Source organism: Lissotriton helveticus, chromosome 5_1, assembly GCF_964261635.1.
Source record: "Lissotriton helveticus chromosome 5_1, aLisHel1.1, whole genome shotgun sequence".
Taxonomy (NCBI): Eukaryota; Metazoa; Chordata; class Amphibia; order Caudata; family Salamandridae; genus Lissotriton; species Lissotriton helveticus.
In genome coordinates, this window is record NC_136065.1 from 1,987,853,347 (window position 1) to 1,987,877,322 (window position 23,976).

At 45.7% G+C, this 23,976-nt stretch overlaps 1 protein-coding gene across 1 annotated transcript; it reads right to left on the reverse strand.

Annotated features, from left to right (window-relative positions):
• Nucleotides 1–1,953: 1,953 nt before the first annotated feature.
• Nucleotides 1,954–22,862, reverse strand: RPS5 (ribosomal protein S5). Its single transcript, XM_078645696.1, has 6 exons — nucleotides 22,708–22,862; nucleotides 20,804–20,909; nucleotides 20,334–20,543; nucleotides 19,619–19,747; nucleotides 19,247–19,345; nucleotides 1,954–4,997 (listed from the first exon to the last, which is right to left on the reverse strand). Exons 1-6 carry the CDS (start codon nucleotides 22,728–22,730, stop codon nucleotides 4,929–4,931), a joined length of 636 nt encoding a protein of 211 aa, XP_078501822.1. The 5' UTR covers nucleotides 22,731–22,862; the 3' UTR covers nucleotides 1,954–4,928.
• Between the last annotated feature and the right edge of the window lie 1,114 nt (nucleotides 22,863–23,976).

Below are 23,976 nucleotides of genomic sequence, written 5' to 3' on the forward strand. Positions count from 1 at the left end.
CCAAGTCAAATATGGTTCGATTAAAATAATGTTTATCAAACAATGGGCGAAAAATGCAGGTTTCAGCAATTCAATACCTTCTCTTACAGCAGTATCGTGCCTTAAAATTCTGTTTGACCCAGATATAATCAGCCTTCGATACCTTGTCCAGACATAAAAATAAATTTGGGCAACCCAGTGAGCCAAATTGGAGCTTAATGTAATTCAACCAGGGGACTCGCTCTAACATTATCCCAGGGCAGACAATCCCCAATGATCAATCCATCCAGGTTGGCTTACTCTAGCAATCCACCGTAGCAGAGGCCTTAGTCTAATGTCTAAAATGTTTTTAAGGCCCAGCTCCTCATGGCTAACATGAGCTGGGGTACTCTGCGGTACACCAAACAGGTACCTGGTGCACCTGTTCTCCTCCAACTGAACAGCAGAGCAGTCCCCGTATCCCCACGTATTACTACCATAACATGAAGCAGATACACATTTAGCATAAGGATGGAGCGACTTATGTTTCTTTCCCAGCCTACCACTAAAATCCAAAACCGACCCCAAAGAGCACGCCAATTAAGCTTTTAGAGGCGAGATGGGGACCCAATGTGTTCCCACCCTCTTACATAATACCCAGGTACTTAAAAAGTGTCAGTTTGGGTAATCCTCAATTTTTTAAAAAAGGGCTTGGCAGGTTTGGCATTAACTACCATTACATAAGATTTTGAATTCTTGATGAAAAGATCGAGGCTAGCCATGAATTCGGAAAAAGAATTAAGTAAAGATTGACACCCCAAGGCCATCCTTGACATAAGGACGCATAGTCTGCATATAGCAGTGCTGATAGTGGGCGAGTGCCTATGCAGGGTGCATCACATTGCTTTTGCAGTAGCACCTCCTCTAAACAATTTATGTACATGGTAAAAAAGGAAATGGGCCAATATACAACCCTGCCTAATGCTCCATGTGATAAAGGTGTATTGCAAGGGCCCTCTGCCCCAAACCTCACAGACATCACTGGATATCTGCCATAAACTAAACCAGTAAGTGAGGAAACAACGGCTCCTGTCGGGTGATAAGCGATATTCTGAGAGTAATGCACAATGGCAATCCACAGGGTCAAGGTAATGTCAAAGGAAACTGGCTATACACATCAAAAAGAAATCAATTTCTGGAATAGTTTATACAAGAAATAAGGAAGTAAAACAATACATCCAAAAGGTTAAAAGTTTAAAAATATTCTGTACAACAGCTAAACAGACAATAGTGTATGGTGTCCCAGTGAAAAAACAATTAAACCTAAGCAAAGGAGTGCCAATGACCATTTCAGTGACCGTGCGAAATAAAACACTGTGGTCTACAGCAATCTATCCAATCATAGGTACTGGGTTATGGTTCGCCTTTGTAAACGGTCAACGGCATTTCGACCCAATTGGGATATTGGGTCTCCTCAGGACCTAGCAAAGATGTGACACCGGTGAGCGAGAATTATCGCTCAGTGTGCGCAATGCGTAAGTGGTCTGATGATATAAATATCGGCAGGCCTGGTGGAGGCTTTGTATAGTCCGATGCCGCAGTGTGGTCTTGATAAGTAGTGGAAGCACCACGTGGGCCCCCGCAGTGCCGGTTGTTCGGATGAGCGAGCCTCTGTCTGGTGCGATGACAGGCTCCCGTAAGTAGGGTTCACTTGTTCCTTTTCCCAGAAACTAAACCAGAGCCAGGTCAATCCTTGGAGACATCTTCATAGACCATAACTTGGCCTGATTCACCGAAAGGATGGGGTAAGATCCATAAAGCTCAAAAGGAGCGTGCTTTTTTTTGCTACAGAAACTTTTAATTAATAGGTGCAAATTCAGGCTCTGGCCAATGGTGTTAAGGCCAAGTCTGATTCCATACTTGTATTGCTTTGCCCACTTGCATAATCTGAACTTATGCACACCACTTACTCGCACAGAAACTCCAACACTCCTCTGGAGGTACAAAATGAGCTTTATTAATATTGTAGACAAAGGCAGTAAATCTCTGAAGCTAATAAATTCTTGGGCACAGAGTGAAAGGCAATAGACAATTAATACACCACACTATATATCTATAAATAAGAAACTATGAATACAGGTATATAAACAGTTAATGTACAAAGCACCTCACCAGATGCGTCCGCACAGGAGATTTTAACATCCCTGGCCAAGCACTGAAACATCAAGTCGGGAACCCTGCAGACCGGGGCGCAGGAAGTAATCTCTCTGGGCACCAAAGTTGTCCCGCGAGTGCGTCCACTCCAAGACTGAGTTCCTGAGCTCCACCCCACAGACAGCGCTATTTATAGTTTAAATCAACATGTTCGAGAAGCCTCTAGCAGGCGCTCTCGCCCATCTATTCACAGGTGCTGGCCCCATCTCTGCATCAGACCCACCCAGACAGACCTGGCCAGATTCTGTTTGGGCTGTGCCGAGGCAAAAGACATTCCTTTCCCTATCTCCAGCCTTGGAGCTTTACATGGCCATCCTCCCTCTGTCCTAGAGATAAGAATGGAATGTATGAAAACACTCTGAAGGTACAACAACCTCACGAGGCATCCTCACGAGATGCCTCGCACCCGCTTGTACTGGTTTACGTGAAAAACATGTTTATGTTTCTGCTGAAGTGTAACTACAGAGCAACACAGCACAAAATGGAAGTGCGATGCAACAAAATGTAAGATCAGAGCATTGCATGGAATAGAGGTCAACATGTATTTTAGCACATGTAAAATGGCAAATGCAGTACAATACCGCAGATCAGAGATAATATTGCTTTCCTTTGCCCATGATGATAGCCTCTCCAGAATCACTTTCCCAATCACCTTGACAGTTGTATCAAGGAGTTGGAGCTAACATCTTGGGTCAGCCCAGTCTTCCTTTTTAAAGATGGGGATAATGGTAGAATATATCCTGCAATTACAATAATAAACTAGTATTACTAAATGAAAGGCCACTCCCCTACAACTACACTCAGGGTATGCACAGTCCATTAAACAGTAATTTAATAGCAAGTCAATACCGTTCCGCGTCATCCCACACCTGTAACTCCTAGACCACAATATTTCTTAATCATGCACTTCCTTCATATTTCTAAAATAAACAAATATTTATGTAACAAATATGGCTTCATTTAGTAATACTAGTGTATTGTAATTGCAGGATATTTTCTTGATATAATAATTGTGGAGAAACTAAGGAGCTTTGTTGTGGTCGTATAGGACAGGTGAATATATCTTTACTATTCATACTAATTGCTTTTTGACTTTTGATGGTCACCATGGTTTATTACTTTGCACTTGTACTGTACCGTATAATCTATAACCTACTGGTGGTGGCTTTTTTATGCTTTGAGCACGTTTTCATAAATAGGTGACTTAACTTGTTGGTTTCTTCTGATGGTTCTACTCTTCCATGGGATTCCTGAGAGATTGAATTGTACCTTGTGCAGAATTCTGTTGTATGTAGTTTATACTGTATAAACCCTTTAGTAATTTGTACACATTTGTTTGGGTTGCAGCCCTGAGGAAGTCATTGTGTATAACTAAGTATGACGAAAGACGTGTTGGCTGCGTTTGAGAAAACAGTGGATGAATAAAATCTAACTGGAGAACGAGGATTGCAGTGGTTATATGAGAATGGAGACCGTCTTCCTGCAATAAGAGGACTTGATGATATTGATTTACTGTTTAATAATGTGTTTTGAGTGCTCAGGGAGAACACAGAATTTTCCCACCAGTTAATGGCACTGACCGAGCAACAAGCATTGGCAAAACAAATAGGTCTGGCTTACACTTTGAACCGAATAAAACATTTAAAAACGCACACAACAGCGACAAAAATACAACTACTTTGTGCAGGAATGTATGACAAAGAATATAAAGTGTGATGTTTGTGTCTTCTTGAAATGTGAAGTAGCCATATATGCTTGGCAATGTATGCATTCCGTTCCACAGGATGTAAAATGATACAGACACCCAATAGAATGTTGTGACCGTAACATTCCTCTAGAAGAAACCAAAGTCTACCCTATGTGTATATTAAAGAACTGGCAACAATAAGTCCTGCAAACAGCTGCGCTTAAAGAAAAAAGCATTTGCAATGCAATATGTCTTGCATTATTGAAAGTTTGAGCTATTGGCACATAATTATTTGCAAAGCCAATAGGCCAAACTTTCATTAATGGGAAACCTATTACTTTGCATATGCTTATTTAATCTTGATCTTACCGACGGGATCCCATGACGTTCTTCGGTAGGCTAGTGGCCTGTAAAAAAGGGCCTAAATGTTCCCCCTCAAATTAATGACATGGATGGATGCTGCATCGGCGGGTGACGGGAGGGTGTGCGAGCTAAGTCAAGAGATTGTTAGAGCTGGCCAACCAAAAGAATCAACTGGCGATTTCTGTTGGGAGGGAACTAAGCAAGAAAGGCGGGACGGATGCAAAAAATTAAAACAGAAAAGGAAATTTTAAAAAAGCAGCCCAACTAAGAGTCCCCAATAGCCCACATACTGAATACTCCATGCCTCGCAGAACTGCGCATACACTGCCCAGGTTCCACCTAGAAAACCCTAATAAGGCCACACATGGCTAAGTTGCTACCTATGTAGACAGATAGGTGACAAATGAATGCAGCACCATCATAATGTTCGCAAGAAGTAACAGCACTTACGTTTGAATGTGTTATTTGAAAAGCAGAAACCAAGTAATAAGACACCTGAGGATAATTTGATACAGAAAAAAGCATCAATTAAAGTGGATGGAAGATCAACCCCACATTTGATTGTGAAAATTGAGATTGGAAAAGTGCGAATGGCAATTTACAGTGTCTTGGTTATGAAGGTTTACAGGGTAAATGTTTAAAGAACACAGCCAGAATTATATTTTCACATTCATTTTATTGTAATAACTTGAACAAAACGAGCAGATTAACGGTTGGACTTGGCCACACGTTCCAGCTCATCTTTTTTCTTGATGGCGTAGGAGTTGGAAGAACCCTGAAATAGAAAAGGGAATGTTACAAAATGGATTGCACATACTGGTATCATAAGGAGACAGTACAGAAACTCAATTCCCACAAGACGAAGGTTCAGATCTTCGGTAACAAAATCTCCCCCAGTGGCCATCAGAGCTATGACCAACACCCACAGACCATGCAAGAAACCGGGAAATCCTCTGCGATGGCAAACTCTCCAAGTCAACGCAGTGATTACCTACTGCTGCCACATCCTCCCTAAAATCTCCAAGTGGCTACAACAGAACACCATACAAATTGTTGCCTAAGCACTCATTACAAGCTGGCTCAACTACCTTAACACTACACCGGAACATACAAGCTACTCCTACAAAGACTCCAGACCCTTCAGAATGCTGCCGCAAGACTCATGTTGGACCTACCACGCTGCACCCACATCACACGTAAAGGAACTCCACAGGCATCAAATTACAAAATACTTAATTCAAATTACTTACTCAAACAAAGCCCTACACAATATTGGACCAACATACCTTAACCGCCTCATACACTTCCAGCAGCCAACCAGATTCCTACGCTCTTATCTCACTTTTGCAAAGACTAAACATTTGCAATGCAATAGGTCTTACACTTGTTAAAGTTAGAGCTGTTGGCGTTGAAAATAACGTTTTAACTTTATTTGCCATGGTTATTATATTTGCATACCACTATTGCCCATGGTATAAAAAAGCAAAAGTATAAAACAGTTATTTTCAACACCAACAGCTCTAACTAACAAATGCGAGACCGATTGCATTAGAAATACAACCGGTCTCGCATTTGTTGGAGTTATTGGCATGAATGCCATTTTTTTTTACCTAGCCATGTTGCAGTGTGCAGTATCATATGGTGGAGAAGTGTGGCTCAGGGGTTAGAGGCAGCAGACCCAGAAGCTGAGATCGGTCCTGGACCAGGGTTCAATTCCCCGCCTCGGCGGGTCTTGGGCTAAAAGTTCCACTGACTCGATAATTCTCACCCTGGTGCCTCCTCGACTCACGGGTTCACACTCTGCGACTCTGGGCAATAGCTTGCTTAATCTCCACAACGGCCCCTCGCGGCGGGATGCCCGACTTTCACCTTGTGGATACCCTGCTATCTCACAGGGGAATACCAGGAAGGGTTCCCTAAGCAAGCGCCGGGAAACCCACTGCGGGTAGCGCTGCGCTATATAAGCTCAACTACATTTACATATGTGGCCAAAAAAGTCCAGTGGGTCCTCTTTTGGTCACATATGGTACTGCACCCTGCAGAGATATGGTAAATCCACCCTACCCATAACGCATTGCATGCTAGACAGTACCACAAGTTAATTCCAGATTAGGCTGTACTCTGTGAGGAGCTGACAAAGTGACATTTATAGAAGGTCTCAAATAAAAGCCACATGCGCTAGTGAGTAAAGTAACCACTACCAGCCAATCTTGGGACCAAGCTTGTGTCCTGCCTGAACCCCTGTAAGAAAATAGTGCTCCGAGGCTGTAATTAAACCCAAGGGAGTAACATGTAACAGGGTTTGTCCTTATGAAGGTTACAAGAAGAGACAAGGCGGTACTACTAAGCCCACTGAGAAATGAAAAGCTACCATTTGCAAAGGACAGGAGCCAATAAAAAAAGATGTGCGGAAAGTGGGAAGAACTTTATGCCCATGTCCAGCATGTCTCAAAGAGATAGCACAAGCGCTGCCAAGACGAGACCTAAACAAAAAAAAGCATGATTTCACTCCTATATTGCACCCAAAACATGGAACCCCTCTCCCCAGCACATTAGGGCTGAATCCTCACTTTTTGAGTTTCACAAGAACCTATTGACCTGGCTCTTCGAATAACTCCACAGGATCATTTGTCCATTCTCCTGCACAACTTTATTGGTAAAACTATATTCCAAAAGCAAAAATATATTTTTGGTCTCATACAGCAGACCCTAGGACTGTAAGAAAAGGTGTTCCTTTGTGGAAGAGCAGAATGCAGTCACACAGTGAAGTTGGCTAACGGGCTAACCCAGTGAGCTGACCGATTGTACCATGTGTGCACTGCAGTGGACTGAAGAAAAATGTGAATTATTCAAGAGGGCTGCTGAAAGCCCAATAAACATTTAATGTATTTAGCCTTTTGCATGCGTCACGGTGGGCGTGTGCGGAGGATGGCAGGGGGTCACCCGATCTACACACACGTCTGATTCGGCCGCACCCCGGCGAAATGTCCCCCGTGGCAAAGCAGATCATTTAAGTAATATCAAAAGGCATTGGCTAATGTCAGACTTAAAGAAAATTGCTGCAATTCAGTAAAATCATCACAAGGGACACAATGAGTAATGTGAAATGAAGTTCGGGTATGCAACAATCAATACTGAAACCTCATACAATGGCATACTCCTTTTAACTGTATTAGTACTAGATAAGAAGGGATTTCTCACAACAGTTAAAAATAATTTTAGACTTGTTTGTTGCATGCGCTGTGCGGGAGATACACCAGTAATGAAAAAAGATTAAATAAATACCTGTAATGTCTATCAAGTTTGTTCTATGCCTAATATTTTCTTCAGACAAGTTTGAAAGAAATGCAGGTACCATAACTGTCTATATCCGCTCAAGGTCTCTCCCACTAGCTCACTGAACTGCATTCATTCACACTAGTTTGTTCCTTTTCTTTCTAGTTTGTCCTGCCATCTTAAAATGACTAACAGAAGGGCTGAATCACGATAGCGAATGCCATACCCCCAAATTATAGGATAATCAGGAATGACAGATTGGGCAATAGAGGGGGGGGGGGCGTTGCAATCATATTCAAAAACTCCCTCTTGTTCATCGATTCCCCTTTTGGGGCTCGATGGTGCGGAAGGCTTGGGCTTTCTTATATCCATTTCTGCCCATCAATCTGTCGCCGGGGTCCTGATCTATAGACCTCCGGGACCAGCAGGACGCTTTTTTGAGTCCTTTGAGCATGTCATAGAACCTATTGCAAGAACAAAAAAAGGAGGGAGAAGGAGGTTAGGCCAAACCAGGTCGGCCTCCAGTCAGTATATGCAATACAGGAACCCAATATGAAGGGTCCAGAGACCTGGTTGGTGTTTAGTGGTTACTGCTTACTAAGTCAGTGTGTACCAAATTATGTAAGAAAGAAAAATTTCTTTCTAGAGTCCCCTCACTCACCGGGGTTGCCCCACGGTGACATGCTTCATCATTGGGGCCATCCCAGTTCTCTACGAAAAGGGGCGTTCTGCGACAAGGCGACTACGCTGGAGCACTGGTTTTGTGAGATGACTATGTGTGGTGTAAGTGTGGTGATGGTGGAGTGGTTGTGAAATTAAAAATACCGTGCTAGTGGGCCTCAACAATTTATTTTGCTCCTAGTGTGGTATAAAATTAAAAAGGGGGTAACACTGTATTCTAACTTTAATTGAGCTAGATCAGTGTTATGGTCGACATAACACCGTATGCGGTCGGGTGAGGAGTTATCAGGTAGTACCGAGCGGGTTTGCCGATAGGAACAATGTTTCCACGAGGCGATCCTGCCCTTGCCTAAGACCATGGAGTGTAACCAAACACTCGTTTATCATTTCGAGTAGATTACAAACCGTATGTACAGAAAAACACGCATGTTTTATTATTAACAGCGTACAGTATAAATAATTAATATTTACTTTTAAAAAAACACTTTTTTCATTTGAATATAGGAGTGGAAATACAGGGCTGGACCCTGTATGGTCCTGATGAAAAGCTTGGGGGAGCTTGAAACATGTCGACCATAACACTGATCTAGCTCAATTAAAGTTAGAATACAGTGTTACCCCCTTTTTAATTTTATACCACACTAGGAGCAAAATAAATTGTTGAGGCCCACTAGCACGGTATTTTTAATTTCACACCCACTCCACCATCACCACACTTACACCACACATAGTCATCTCACAAAACCAGTGCTCCAGCGTAGTCGCCTTTTCGTAGAGAACTGGGATGGCCCCAATGATGAAGCATGTCACCGTGGGGCAACCCCGGTGAGTGAGGGGACTCTAGAAAGAAATTTTTCTTTCTTACATAATTTGGTACACACTGACTTAGTAAGCAGTAACCACTAAACACCAACCAGGTCTCTGGACCCTTCATATTGGGTTCCTGTATTACATAGAACCTATTGCCACAAGATTCAGCCAATGTCTGGTACTTGGAGATTTTAACCTTCATTTTGACCAAACTGATGCCCCAGAACCGAAGCTATGTGAATGCTTAGGAACTTTTAATATGGGAGCGCACGTAACATTCCCCACTCAGGAAAAGGGGCATATATTAGATCAGATCTTCTCCACATGCCATGTTACTCTTGACAGACCTTTACCTATTATATGGTCGGACCATTGGGTGCTAACGTTTTATCAGCAGAAAGTTACCCCTAGGACACTAGGCATGGTCGGGGGGGGGGGGGGGGGGGAATTAAGGAATCCAGGTCGTTTAAGTCTATTACACCTGAGGCCTTGATTACCATATTGCACTCCCATCCGATTCCTGGAGATGGGTTTCTAGACGACATTACATCTAGTCTAGAGGACTGGCTGCAGAACTGGGCATTGTATCTAGCCCCTCCTAGGGTACAGAGAATGCCCAGAGACAACATCTCCGCCCCCTGGTTTACTGAAGCCTTGAAGAAAAGCAAGAGTGCCTGTAAATGCTTGGAACGTCTGTGGAGGAAAAGCTTTGATTCCAACAGCAAACAGACATACAAATTGGCACTTAAAGCTCATTACCATAAGGTCCGTGAGGAGAAACACCTGAGGCCTTGATTACCATATTGCACTCCCATCCGATTCCTGGAGATGGGTCTCTAGACGACATTACATCTTGTCTAGAGGACTGGCTGCAGAACTGGGCATTGTATCTAGCCCCTCCTAGGGTACAGAGAATGCCCAGAGACAACATCTCCGCCCCCTGGTTTACTGAAGCCTTGAAGAAAAGCAAGAGTGCCTGTAAATGCTTGGAACGTCTGTGGAGGAAAAGCTTTGATTCCAACAGCAAACAGACATACAAATTGGCACTTAAAGCTCATTACCATAAGGTCCGTGAGGAGAAAAAAGGTACCTGGCCACAAAAATTGATTTAGCCAGCAATAGGAGTAGAGAGCTTTTTAAGATAGTGAAAGACTTTGCTTCACCATCAGCGATCCAAAGATCTTTTGTTCCAACCCTTGAATGGGCTACTCAGATTGCGGACTGCGGGAAGATATACTGCGGGAATTTCCTGTTATGACCTTGGAGACCTCACTGGCGATTAAGAGGACATTAAAATCTGGATCCCCTCTAGATTCCTGTCCAGCTAAGATAATAGCCGGTGTTGCGGAAGTGTTAAACCTCGCAGTTAATAAAGCCCTGAACCTTTCTCTGTCTAACGGCAAGGTCCCGGCCAGATGGAAAGTGGGTAAAATCATCCCCCTTCTGAAGAAGCCATCGGCGGATCCTCTGGTGGCCACTAATTATAGGCCCATCACGTTATTACCCTTCGCAAAACCTTGGCGAAGCATGTAAACAAGGTAATCACTAAGTTTGAGGACACCAATGTCCTGCACCCCAGTCAATCGGGTTTCAGGGCGAATTTTAGCACAGAGACAGCTCTCGGCTGCTTTTGATACTGTGCCCCATGGGCGACTCCTCCAGGGATTGGAGGATTGCGGGATTGGGGGCACAGGTTTAAGATGGTTTTCTTCCTTCTTGAAGGACCGTCAGCAGGCGGTCTAGACACCACCCTTTACAGTGGATATCCCAGCAATGAGCGTGGGAGTGCCCCAGGGGTCAGTGCTGAGCCCAACTCTTTAATATTTATATGTCCCCTTTGGCGACGCTGGCTGAGAGCTTAGGGGCCAAAGTTCTCACATATGCCGACGATTCACAACTGCTTTTCACTTATGAAAAAGGGTCACCTTTTGATGAAAACCAAATACATATGTGTTTAAAGGATGTGTTTCATTGGTTCCGGGAAAAACAGTTATCTTGCAACTCTGCTAAAACGGAAATTATCTCCTTTGCTATACCCCAGCGGATGAATGGCGAAATTGGTGGCCATCGAATCAATTGGCGCCTGCCTCCCCTGTCACGGTAGTGAAGAATTTGGGAGTGATGGACTGTGATCTCTCTATGAAGACACAGGTGCAGTCAGTGGCTGGAACTTGTTTTGGGATGTTAAAAATGATGAGGAATTTTTTGGTGTTATTACCAGTAGCCTATAGAAAGACAATGGTTCAGGCCTTGATAATGTCTAGGCTGGATTATGCGAATGTACTCTATCTGGGCATTCCCGAGTACTTGTTAAATCGTCTTCAGATTGTCCAGAATTCTGCTGCCAGAGCAGTTTCTATGGTGGGACCCAGAACCCACATGACAAACCTGTTGAAATCACACCACTGGCTATCTGTTAGAAACAGAGTGGTTTTTAACCCCTTCGACGCTCATGACGAGCTGGGCTCGTCATGAGGTAGCCTCCTCGCACGCTCATGACGAGCCCAGCTCGTCATGTAAAGTGCGGTTTTAAAAAACTCAGCACAGGAGCGGAATTTCGCTAGCGCGCATGCGGTTAAGGCACTTGTATTAGCCTTTAAGGCGTTGAATAACAGTGGAGTCCAGTATATCAGGAAAAGAATAGTGCCCTACTTTCCTGCCAGGACTTTGCGATCATCGACGCAATACTTGTTGCGGGTGCCTAAATTCAACCTGACTAGGAGAGGCGGTCGCTCCTTTCAGGTGGTTGTGAGCAGAATATGGAATAAGCTCCCTCTGTCTTTAAGGCAAGAAGTAGACCACCTGTGCTTCCGCCGCCAGCTGAAAACTTGGCTTTTCCAGCAATAATTTCTGTGGGAGTATCAGTTGGAGGAATCGTTGGGCTTTCTCTCTGGGGTCTCTTATTCATTCATATAACTGGAGTGCTTGAATATTAAGGCAATATGACATTTAATAAAACTGTGCTCCGATTTCTAGAAATTGGTTATCCTTTTGCTCACACTATGATGAATTTGCAGTTTTAGTCATTTTATGAGAACATTTTCTAAAATAACCCACACATTTTGGGATGAGCCACAGACCTTTCCGGTGCTCCTAGGGATGCTAATTTGGCACCTCATTTGAGCGATAGAATTTTTCTAATTTAGCTTATTCTGTATTCTTCTATTGCCAAAAGCCTTCATGGCAATGCATATACATCTTAAATTACATTTTTTATAATTCTGCCCTAAACCTCATTGGAGTCGGCCCTCACTTTGACAATATGTATGGTGCCTTTTCTCTTAATACCCTGCTTCAAGAGATTACGGTTTAACAGTCTCCGACGCATCCACCCATTGGCATGCTATTGAAGTCTTTTTGGGGTCTAAGAATTTAGGGCTTCCCTTCACCAGCACTTGTACTACAATAGTCAAAGTGTAAACCCCTTTAGGAAGTTCATGAGGCAACAGATCGTCAGCTTTGAGATTCTCTCTCGGAATAAAGTTTCTAATCCTAGGGCACTGGGTTGAACACCATATTCTAGAGAGTGATAAACTGTCAGATCCTAAGATATATTGATATGTCCAGTATTTCCAAGCAAAGTGATTATTCAGACCGAAAAATAGAACTGAAATATCCTGGCGGCTTCAAACTTGCTGTCTTAGAAATTAAAAATGGAAAGGAAGTCAGCTTTCAAAGCACATAATCTTGTGCAACATTGGCAAAAGCTGTATAGTGACACTTGAGTCAGGTAGAATTTCACTACTACTAGCCAACAGGAAAGTTAGGTTGCCTGGCCAAACCATAACTGGTGTTGGTTGAAAAATAACTAATAAATGAACTACTGCTAGGAACAAGCATGTTCTATGCCAACTGTCGACATACAATTCTCAGCCCGTCATGGACTCATCTGTGGCAATTGTGAGCGGAGAGCCACTAGACACAAATGCTTTAACTATGCCTTTTCTACACCATGGCAAATAGATTCCTGCCCCACTGCACTCTATTCCCAATCTACATTAGTATTTGATGTCCATAAAAATCTTTGTTTAAGTACATTCAAACGCCAAGCGTGAGAACACCCTCTTGCCACTTGACACCTGCTAATTTCTCCTCCATTGTCATTTTTATTAAATATAAACATTTAGAGATGAAGTGTTTATTAATAAGGACTATCATGGGAAAAGAGTTGGTGCATTAAAATAAATACATTTGCATCACTAATTTTGGTCAATCACTCTACCCTTATCCTGAAATGTTGCCTACATCCATTAACAAGCCCCAGCAGGACTACTACTTTTGATTTATTCAATACGCAAACCTGAACTTTAAATAACCAAGTCGTCCAAATCAACAAACCTGGATAAACTTCAAGTCAGCTCAATGGTTCGAGGGAACCATTTATAAGTGAAAAGTTCATGGGTCGCACACTACTCCCTCACCGGCGGGTGTAACCCAAGATCACGGTAGATGCAGTCCTTCTATGCGTGTGCGCCTTTCGTAGCTCTGGAAGTGTAGAAAGCAAAGTTGCAGCACCAACTCTGTACACCGGTGTTTCGGAATTATTGTTCCTCATCAGCAGAGTGTAGGTTTCTTCAGGGTTTGCTGTGCAGGCTGCCAAAGTATTAACAGGTCTGGTACCACTCCTGACGAGCCCAGGTTACGCACCTGCGCACGAGCGGTACCGGACCTGTGAATATTTTATGTCAGCCTACGCAGCAGCCCTACAGATATGCCTATTCCCTGCTGACGAGAGGTAACCTCGAAACACGTGTCCAGAGATGGCCAACGCGACAATGATTTTTGTTCAAGACTCTGGCAGAGGCGCACCCGCTGATGCTTACTTCATGGACCACAATGCTTTGGGGCAACACGCTGGTAGAACAAGCAGTGTGCGACCAATTGGACTTTCTTTTATATTCAAGCTCTCTTGAGCTGGTGGAGCTGACGAGCTCAGGTTACGCACCTGCTTGCCACGAGCGGTACCGGACCTGTGAATATTTTTTGGCAGCCTACGCAGCACCCCTACAGATATGCCTATTCCCTGCTGACGAGAGGTAACAACCTCGAAACATTTGTCCAGCAATGGCCAACACGACAGTGATTTTTGCTCAAGACTCTGGCTTACTTCATGGACCACAATGCTTTGGGGCAACACGCTGGCAGGACAAGCAGTGTGCGACCAATTGGACTTTCAGCAGAGGGGCAAGACCCCAAGCAGCATGGAGGAGGGAGGGGAGGCAGAAATTGAAAGTCCAACACCCCAACCTGGAGCAGCGGTGACAGGAGCACATCAACCCCATCCCCCAAGAGCCAAAGAGGAGTAAGGAGCAGCAACACGACGGAGCAGCCCGGCAAGAGCAAAAGAATGCACTCACAGTAGACACAGCCCCCCACCGGGAGGAGAGTGCCGAAGACCAACGCAAGGGTCCTCGCAGAGCGGGGAGGAAGGGCGGGCCGTGAAGGAATCTGTGGCTAGAATAGTCTCTACCAGATACATTGTTATCGAAGGTAAGAAACTCGTACATCTGATAGAGACTACTAGCCGCAGATTCCTTCACGTAGGATAGATATCCTAGCAATACCCATGGGGAAGGAGGGTCTACGAAAGGACCTCACCAGCTATGACAGGACAGAAGATCTCACAGGGGACCAGACCTGCGGACCGGGCAAAGAGCCCGGTCCCTCCTAGGCAAGAGGAGCTCCCCAAGCAGAACACCACCGACCCCAGAGAGATGGAGAAAGGGGACCCCAACTCATGATCTAGGAATCCAGGGCAAGGCCAGAGAGGTCGAAGTACCCCCACGCCCCTCCAGGGCAAGAAAAAATTCCACCGAAGCCAGGGGAAGAACTCCGAGGCCCAAGGAAACGAGGGAAAAGGAGTCCTCCCCAAACGGAAGGCAACAGGCCAGCCAGTACGGCACCAACAGACAGAAGCCGCCATCAGCCAAAAGAAAAAACAGAAGCATCCAAGCCCGCAGGAGCAGGGAGGTGAGGGGCCGTGCACACAACCTCAAGAAGCAACGCAACATACACAGACGCCACGGAGAAAAGGCACCCAAAGGACACCAGAACTCCCCCACCAGAGTGCAAGCTATAGAACAGCTACCACTACCCCACATAGGGTACGTTAAATCCCAAGAAGGAACCCTTTTTGGAACAACTTCCGCAGCAGAGGAAAAAACAAAAGGCCACAGGGAAACATCCCCGGTAAGGCTGGACAAGCAGCTCGAAAGGAAAAAACAGAAGGCCTAATCTCAGGGCCAAGACTAACAATTCCAGCAAAAAAACACAGTGAACAAAGGGCCATCCAGCAGCCAACAAGGCCAAGTCCCAGCTAGGAGGACGCAATGGCCAGAAACCCACTCCCTAGCAAGAGCAACCGCCCCAAAAAGGCCAGAACCAGCTCAACTCAGCAGTCACTGAGGAGGGGAAGGAGGAGGATATGGCGGAGGAGGAGGATCAGGCGGAGGGGGAGGACTGAGCCCTGCCAAGAACCTTTGGATCGCCGAGTCAGCCGGGGCATGGAACAGGCTGCCAGCAAACAGAAGGTCAATGAGCCGCTCCCGAATGTTCTCGGGGAATACTCCGCCACGAAGCCAAGAATGGCGACGGAGCAACTGAGGAAGCCATGGTCCGGCCCAGCACCTACAAGATGTCCAGAGCGGAGAATAAATGCTGCAAGCTCCCGGCCATCCAACGCATGATGGCGTAAGTCCACCTGAACAGTCTCCTGGGACGCTGCGGATCCCAGAGACTCAGCCAAGTCCCACAAACAGGAGGAGGACCTAGCCAGAACACACAAGGCGTTAAGGGGCCGCAGTGCAGTGCTGGTCGTGGCGAACATGTTGCACCCCCAATAGTCCAGCCAGCGGGCCTCCCGGGACAGCAGATTCAACAGTGGCGGCAGGGAGGGAAAAGCAGTCAGCAAAAGTGGACTGGCGGCAGAGGGGTGAAGGGAAAGGTACGCTGGGTCACGCGGCGCCGGGAGGTGCCGGTGCATAAGATGCTGAGGCACCGGATCCCCCGAGGCAGGATGCCTCAAAGCCCCCGTCAAGGAAAAAAGGAGCGATCCCTCAAAGGGAAGCAAGATTTCCCTCCCACCAGAGCCCTTTTGGAGAACCTCCAAAATATGGTACACCAGAAAGTGAGCAGTCGGGTAACCCGTTCGCAAAATTCCCACAATTGTGTGCACCGCGTGAGCGAAGGCCGCATCCGCCTCCGTAGGGCCCCGCGGTGGAGAAAGCAGCTCCTCTGTGGGCGATGGCTGCAAACTAAGGCGGCCAGTCTCTGGGGAGGACGACACCAATATACAGCCCTGCCTCCGGAGAAGGAGCGTCCGAAGACGAATCAGCAGCACGACTCCTGCGTGGAGCCATAGAGTTTGAAGCCTGAGGCAGGACGTAGACACCAACCAGTGTCGCCAGACAGGGGGGTTCCTCCAAGTCACACCGCGCCGGGGACCGCAGTGGAGCCGAACTGGCCCCGGGGAGTGACACGAAGCCCTCCGCCAGCCGCTGCCCAGAATGTGGCGGAGGTCGCCCGGCAACCCATGTGGCAGCGCCAGGGATGACTCAACCTCCGACTAGGCAGCAGTCTGTGGGGAGGGACGAGAGGAGCTTTGAGGGACGAGGGGTCCCTACCCAGCCTCGACCTGGAGCAGGACAAGGAGGGTCCACTGACCCCTGTGGCTCCACACGGTCTAGCCGCTGCCTTAGACAAGACCACCGTGTCAAAGGACCGAGAGGAGCTCGGAATGCGACCCGAGCCACGGCGACACCACAGGGACCCCTGCGGGAGTTTGCGGCAAGGCAGAGGTGCCGTGGTCTGAAGGAGGAACACCCGAGGGGCCGCACCCCAACAGTACCACATCATCCAAGCCTGCATCCGAGCCAGTCGGGGGCGCCGCAAAGGGCCCCACGCAAGGCAAGGGATCCGCTGACGCCCCAGATGGGGAAGGAGGAAATGCCAGCGAGGCCTGCAAAGCCGCCACGTATGTCTCCATCTGGACTCTCGACGCCTCAACACCGGGAAACGGTGGATAGGACGACACGCGGGCCGAAACACCCGTGGAGAGCCCACACCCCCGGTAGGCCGGAAACCAGCCCCCGGGGAAAAACTGCGACACTTACCCACCGGGGACCGACGCTCACGTGACATCGGAGAAGGGAGAGGATGACGACCACGGCCGTATCTGAAGCCGTCCGCCGAAGCAGATCGAGGAGAAGACGTCGACCTGGAGAGACACGCCGAGAGTAGTTTCATCCGGCGCTCCCACCGCGGCTTTCGCTTCAACTGTTGGCACACCCCACAATCAGTGGTGCCATGATCCTCCACCAAACACCACATACAAATGAGGTGAGGGTCCGTCGCCGACATAAGACGCCCACACGACGTGCAAGTCTTGAAGCCCGAAGGCATTCGCACACTGTTCCACCACAAGAAGAGACAATGGAAAAAAAAAGGGCCCCAAACAGGCCCGTAGCAAGGACCAGATACTCGTACGTGGAAAAGGAAAAAGCTGACGTGGGGCGCCGGGGCAGGGCTTTTGTGACCTCGCTGACGTCACGTACGATGACGACGCATGGGCGGAGTTGCGAGATGCCACCCCGCACCCGGAGCGCAGGGATGCTGTAGCAAAAAGTTTCTGGATCCAGTCTCACGCCTGGGGATAATTCTAGGTGAAGGAATCCACATGCTGTACTCTTCAGATTTATTTTCGATCTGTAAGAAGCATCTAGAAGTCTTTATTTGTAACCACTCCAAACTAGAAAACCCTTTTAGCACCATTTTCCCAATATTCGATTTTGTAGATAAAGCTTTACATGTTCACTGTGTTAAATGGCCCTGAACGCTTCCCTGCCGATGTACTGTCCACCAAAGCCTCTAACGTATTTACAGACCTAACCTTTGACTGGTATTGATTGAATCAACCACTACTCCATAGAACTATACAAGCCATAATTATCTTTTGTATGTGTTTGAGTCATATTTACTTGTATCATTTTCCACCATATGGCCACTTCTGACATTTTCATGACCAATATCAATATTCTCTATGAAGCGATTACTGTAGCAGTGCTTTGTGACTAGTTCATACCTCAATCCTTCCACAAGGATCCGGCTGTGATTCTTTTAACCTGTGCATGACAGCTCACTGTACTTGCGATCTATCTATATTTTACACACTCAGCTTCTTGCAGCGATTCCTACCATTGTTTTATCCTCCCCAGTCTCTCCATTCTTTTTTGGTTTCATTCCATTTTCTTTCCCTTCACAGCACACCTGATTTCATGGTTTTACAATTAATATTGTTTCTGTAGTAACTCTCGGTCAATTTTGGATGTTACAGATTTAACTAGATTTATCAATCCATTAAATGTAATTTCAATTTTTCTCTTTATATAACTATCATGGATGCATTAAACTAATAGTTTACACTTATTTTTTTTACAAATGCCTCTATTTTTTTCTCTCCTAGCCAATACCTTCTCACCAACTCCGTTTGGGGTAATTCTCTTATTTGTGATAGCTTTAAATGTTTAGTGTTATTGTTTAATGATGTAACCCCTGATTAAGCAACATTATGAAGATGTGAAACTTTTGATTGAGTTAACTTCGTAAACTGCTAAATTAAACAATTTAAATAAAAAGTGAAGACATGCAAGATCTCAGTTCTAAATGTCAATAAGATTAAAAATGGAACAAACCGTTGTAGCCACATAGCATAACTTAGCTGAAAAGATTCTGCGCCAGAATGCAATATCTGGCTATTACACTGCATGTATACATGGGCCTTTGTACAAAAGGCTTTGCACAGTGCACATCGCTACGACTAACATTACACTGCTACAAATATTGGAAACCTAGTGCTAGAGAAACAAGGCAGCTAAAACTGCTTTACGCTCAAGATTCTCAAACAAGCACACGAGAGGGCAATAGGAGTTAATATTGATAACATCTTGCAGCCTCAAGAGGATGTCATTGTCAAGAGGATGTGGCCTAACGGCTAGAGCGGTCTACCTCGGAACTGAGTTTGAGTCTCTACAGGGAAACTCAACATCCTGCTATTCTGGGCAAATCAATCTCCCCGCAGCGAACAAAAAAAATTAACGTGTCCGTCTAATGCAACTTCTGCTCATGCAAAGCGCTCCAATTGATACATTTGGGTCTAATTTGCACAATATAAAACTTTTTTTAAAAAAGCACATTGTTTCAAGTAATCTTTTCCAAAAACTCCAAGAGTTCCAGATAATGGCCCACTACCAAATGGCTCACCTTAGCAGCATTGATCAGTTCATCCGCCACACACTCTGCAATGGTTTTAATGTTTCGGAAAGCCGCTTCACGAGCCCCTGTGCACAGGAGCCATATTGCCTGCAAAGATTAATGGGAGAGTCAGGCATCAGAACTCCGATCACACAGCAGGAAACGTTTGGATGGAGGGGAGGGTGGTGACTGACTTTGAGACAGGAATGCATCTTGGAAACACTAAGAATTCATTAAACAGAAAGTCTGCTTTAAGTGTTCAGCCCCTTTATAACCCACAGGACCCACGAGGGTCTCCGCAACACTTAAAACATTTGGAAGAACATTAATATGGCATACAAATATGAAAATAGCAGCAAACTGGGGGAAAGCATTGCGTACCTGATTGACACGACGTAGGGGCGACACATCCACTGCCTGTCTCCTCACAGTACCAGCACGGCCAATACGTGTGGAGTCTTCTCGGGGGCCACTGTTGATGATAGCATTCACCAGGACCTGGAGAGGGTTCTACAGAACAAAAACAAAAAAAAAGATTTATTGGGTCTTTAATACAATACAGGCCCCCAAACGACATGCATGGCCATGCAATGGGGGTGGTTATTTTTGTCATTACGCTAAGCACGCTCTAGTTAATATTATACCTTTGAAGACTGGCTGGACACATTTCCAGGTTGGGTGAATATCAAGATAACTACACACAGCTCAGAGTGGCCGGTGAGTACTATAACTAGAATGTCTTTACTCTCTGCAACTGTATGAGAATTACTGCCTGAAAGTTCTCCTGCCGCCTACGTGCATCTGTCATGGGAGTGGGGTGCGGGGGAGACACGACTCAACCTCCAGTAATACATGGTTCTTACTCCCAGGAGGGAATAAAATAAATCCATGTGGTAAGTAAGCCAATGTCCCTTAAGGTGTTTGCAGAAACCAGAGGCAAATGGAGTAGACAAATCATGTTCTTGGTAAACTCAGCCAGACTCACTTCAGAACCAATAGCATCTCTGGCACAAGGGAAGCCGTCATCTCCAGTGACAAACACAATGCCATGGTGTTGGGTCCTGTTTTACCTGTACCATCCCATTCTTAGTCTTACCTCTCCTGTCAGGAGGTGGATGATCTCGAAGGCATGTTTTACGATGCGCACAGTCATCAGTTTCTTGCCATTGTTCCGACCATGCATCATCATTGAGTCAGTGAGACGCTCCACGATTGGGCACTGGGCCTTGCGGAAACGCTTGGCTGCATAGCGGCCAGAGCTGTGGGGAAGGTACTTGGCATACTTCTCCTTGACGGCAATGTAATCCTGAAGAAAAAACGTAAATTACATTTCACCATAAGTTGAACACTGTATTCGCCTTATTACACTCAACGTACCACTGAAACCCACATCCTAAGTGGAGAGAGAATCCCTTAAGCGACACACATGCAGAACAATGGCTATTGATGTATGGAGCAGAGAGCTGTGAAGAGAGCGGATCAATGAGTACAGTCCAAATATAAAAGTCAGTAATAACAGTACAAAGGTGAGAAGTCAAGAGGGACCCAGTCTAACAGATGTATTACCTGTAAGGAGATGTCGTTGATCTGAACATCTTCTGTGCTCCATTTTCCAAAGAGCTTAATTTCGGGGGTCTCTGCACCAGCCGGTGCTGCCTCCCATTCGGTCATGCTGCGAAGTCAAATACAAAAGTCACTTAAAAGGGCAAACAGAATTACACTGCAAGCTAAGGAAAATATTAATAGTAGGAATCTCTTGGAGGTTTGAAATCAGTGATTTGAAGGCAATTGGCCGAAGTTTAGTCCATTTGGGTGCTGAGAATATATGGAGGCACATCCATTGTCATGATGCAGAGCTGCTCCCCCCCCAAAAAAAGGCCTTACATGGTACGACCAGAAATGGAAACCCTAGACATGGCACACAAGGAGAGCAGGATATTTATGTGGAAAAAAATAGCTAATATAAAGACTGATCTTAGAGACTCACCAGTGCCCATGCAGAGGCACCACACCAGACAAGGGTAGGTATAACTGCTACCCAGGATACTTTATTTCACACATAAGGAGATCCAGAATATAAATGTACACGACTGGGTCTGATCAGAGCTTCTACATAAAAAAGCTTCCCACGTAGAGCACACACACTTCCTGGCAGGTAAGCAACAGATCGGGTAGTAGGACACAAGTAGCAGAGGTTCGCTACACTAATGCAACCAAACAATAAGGTTGTAATGTTAGAAGCAGAACAACATCCAACTATGCAATCAAAGTACCCACACAGCTAAGGACTCGTGCCGCACTACAATTCAAATTCCCGACAGTAATGATTGCCAATCTCTAGGAATTGGCTGTCCAAAAACCCAAATCAAAGAATGTGACAAATGTGAGGCAAATGAATCAAGTCCACTTTCCAAAATCATTACATTTTCATTAAAACCAGCTAATGGTTCTTATCAGAACTTCAGCAATTGTGATGCACAAATCTAGACTGCAATGGCTTTCTTGAAATCAGGACTTTAATAACCAACGTAATAGGCAAGACGCATACTATATAATCTCTCCAACCTTAACTGTGTACCCTTCCAACCGCCACCTGCACATTCTAAAACATAACGGCATCCCCTCTGACACTACATTCAACCTTACAACATCCCAATCCTCCCTACACATACTTGGGAGACAGAGGAAGTGGCACCCTCAAACATGTGGTTCCGTAACATGGGTAGGTTAGTATGCATTTGTCTTCTAACCACTTCTTAGAACGTTCGGCTTCACAAATAAAACAAACAAGAATCAAGGAAAGTTATTACTGTGTGTAGTGCACCTTTTCATACAGAGGTCATCGCAAAAACACACAAGACAAATAAAAAATGTTTTTTTTTTTTTTTTTTAAAAAGGACCAGACACAAGAAAGCGAACCAAGTATGTGAACAGGAGAAAGCTGGCACAAAAATGAAGAGCCCTGGCAGATGACAGTTGGCAAACAGATCGCACCATAAGTCGTAGTGTTGTGTGTTTAATGTATTCTGTGCGCTTACTTTAACACCATATTGGTGTCGTTAAATGAAAAGTGTGATACTGATTGCTCAACGGTTCGTCTGGCTGAACCCAATAGGACGTAACGACAAGGATGCCACATGTCCGTTTAAAAGAAGGCTGGCATACTTAACATTTGATTCCAGAAGGCGCGGGGGCACTAGCACGGAATCTGAGGGTCGCTGAGGAGGTATGTGGTTTACTAAAAAGAGGCCCACGCTGGTCCCCCAAAGACTCTACGGCGGCTGGGAAGGCACGCGCTGCTATTGGCTGCCGACCACGCGCGACTTCAGAAGCGCTGGCCGTGCAACTTCTAGGTTGCCTCGCGCCGGGTGACTCTGGCAGAGGCAGTTCGCGCTTTCGTTACAGGTTCCGCACCCTGTCAAAGTTTAACTCAGTGACTCGGGCGCGCCTTCCTTCAGTCGCACACTTACGCGGCGGGCGGTACGGACTCCATGATTGCGGCGGTGTTGACGCTTCAGGGTGCTGAGGGGGAAAGAGGCCGCACGCGAGGATTCCGGGGCTGATATCCAGGGGCGTGGCTTCCGGGTCACGCCTACCCAAGCATGCGCTGTGAATAACACATAGGCCGTCGCCACCTTAACTATGGGTACTGAGCATGCGCAGTGTGCATGGCTGAAGCCTGCAGGGTTCCCAAAACACAAGGCGCGTGCGCACAGCTACCTAGAACCGGAAAAGGAAACCCTTTGCGGTTTCTGAGACACCGAATGACTCCTGCGCAGAAGAAACACAGCTTCAGTTCGGAAGCCATCTTTACCGTGGGCAAATGGCAACGATGACTTTATCTTGCTTATCTAATCCCGTGCATTTTTTGTAGAGGCTGAAGACATTCTTCCAGGGCCGAAATAGTCACTTTCACCTTTCCCTTTTATATTCTTTCAAATGTCTGGCGCATACCCAGTCTAAAAATACACTTTATTGTATATCACTGTGGAAATGCTCGGGTTTCTATTGATATTGCTTCCTGTAGATCTGCATGCTCTACAACTGTCCCATTCCAAGATGGCTGGCTACTGCCTTTAGTACACAATAGTAAACCTGGGCAGCCGAATTTTTTTTCTAGCTATAGTGTCTTCTATTAAGGACAAGGAGGTGAGGATTATGCTTCTCTTTCTTTACTTGGGAAAATACAACAGACAATCCATTTTATTTTATTTTTTATTTATTTTATTTTTTATTTTCAAGAGTTTTATATAGCGCTGGCTAGACCTGGAGGTATCAGAGCGCTTTACATGAGCATCAACAATATAGCAGAAAAACAACGATGTAACAGGAAAAGTTCTACAACTACATAAAAAATCCCCAATAGGCAATACAATTAGGAGAGGAGAGAAAGGAGAGAGAAAAGTAGTGGAGGGGGCAGGGGAGGTGAGAAAGGGAGGGTAAGGGAGGAGACAATACGGAGAGACGGAAAGAAGTCTGTCTGAAGACCGACTGGGTAGGTGATGGCCAAGGAAGGAGTCCACGGGCCATCTCCCCTATAGCTAAACCAGGTAGCACCATCGGGCATCAGACAAAACAGTTCAGTCTCAATACATTGAGAGAGGGGAGAAGGAGAGACATAAATAGAGGGAGGAAGCGGGAGGAGAAGACAGGAGGGACGAAAAGAAGTGCAACAATATGGTTTAACAGTATTACAGAAAAAGATCAACAATTACACATTACATCAAACAATCAGCAAT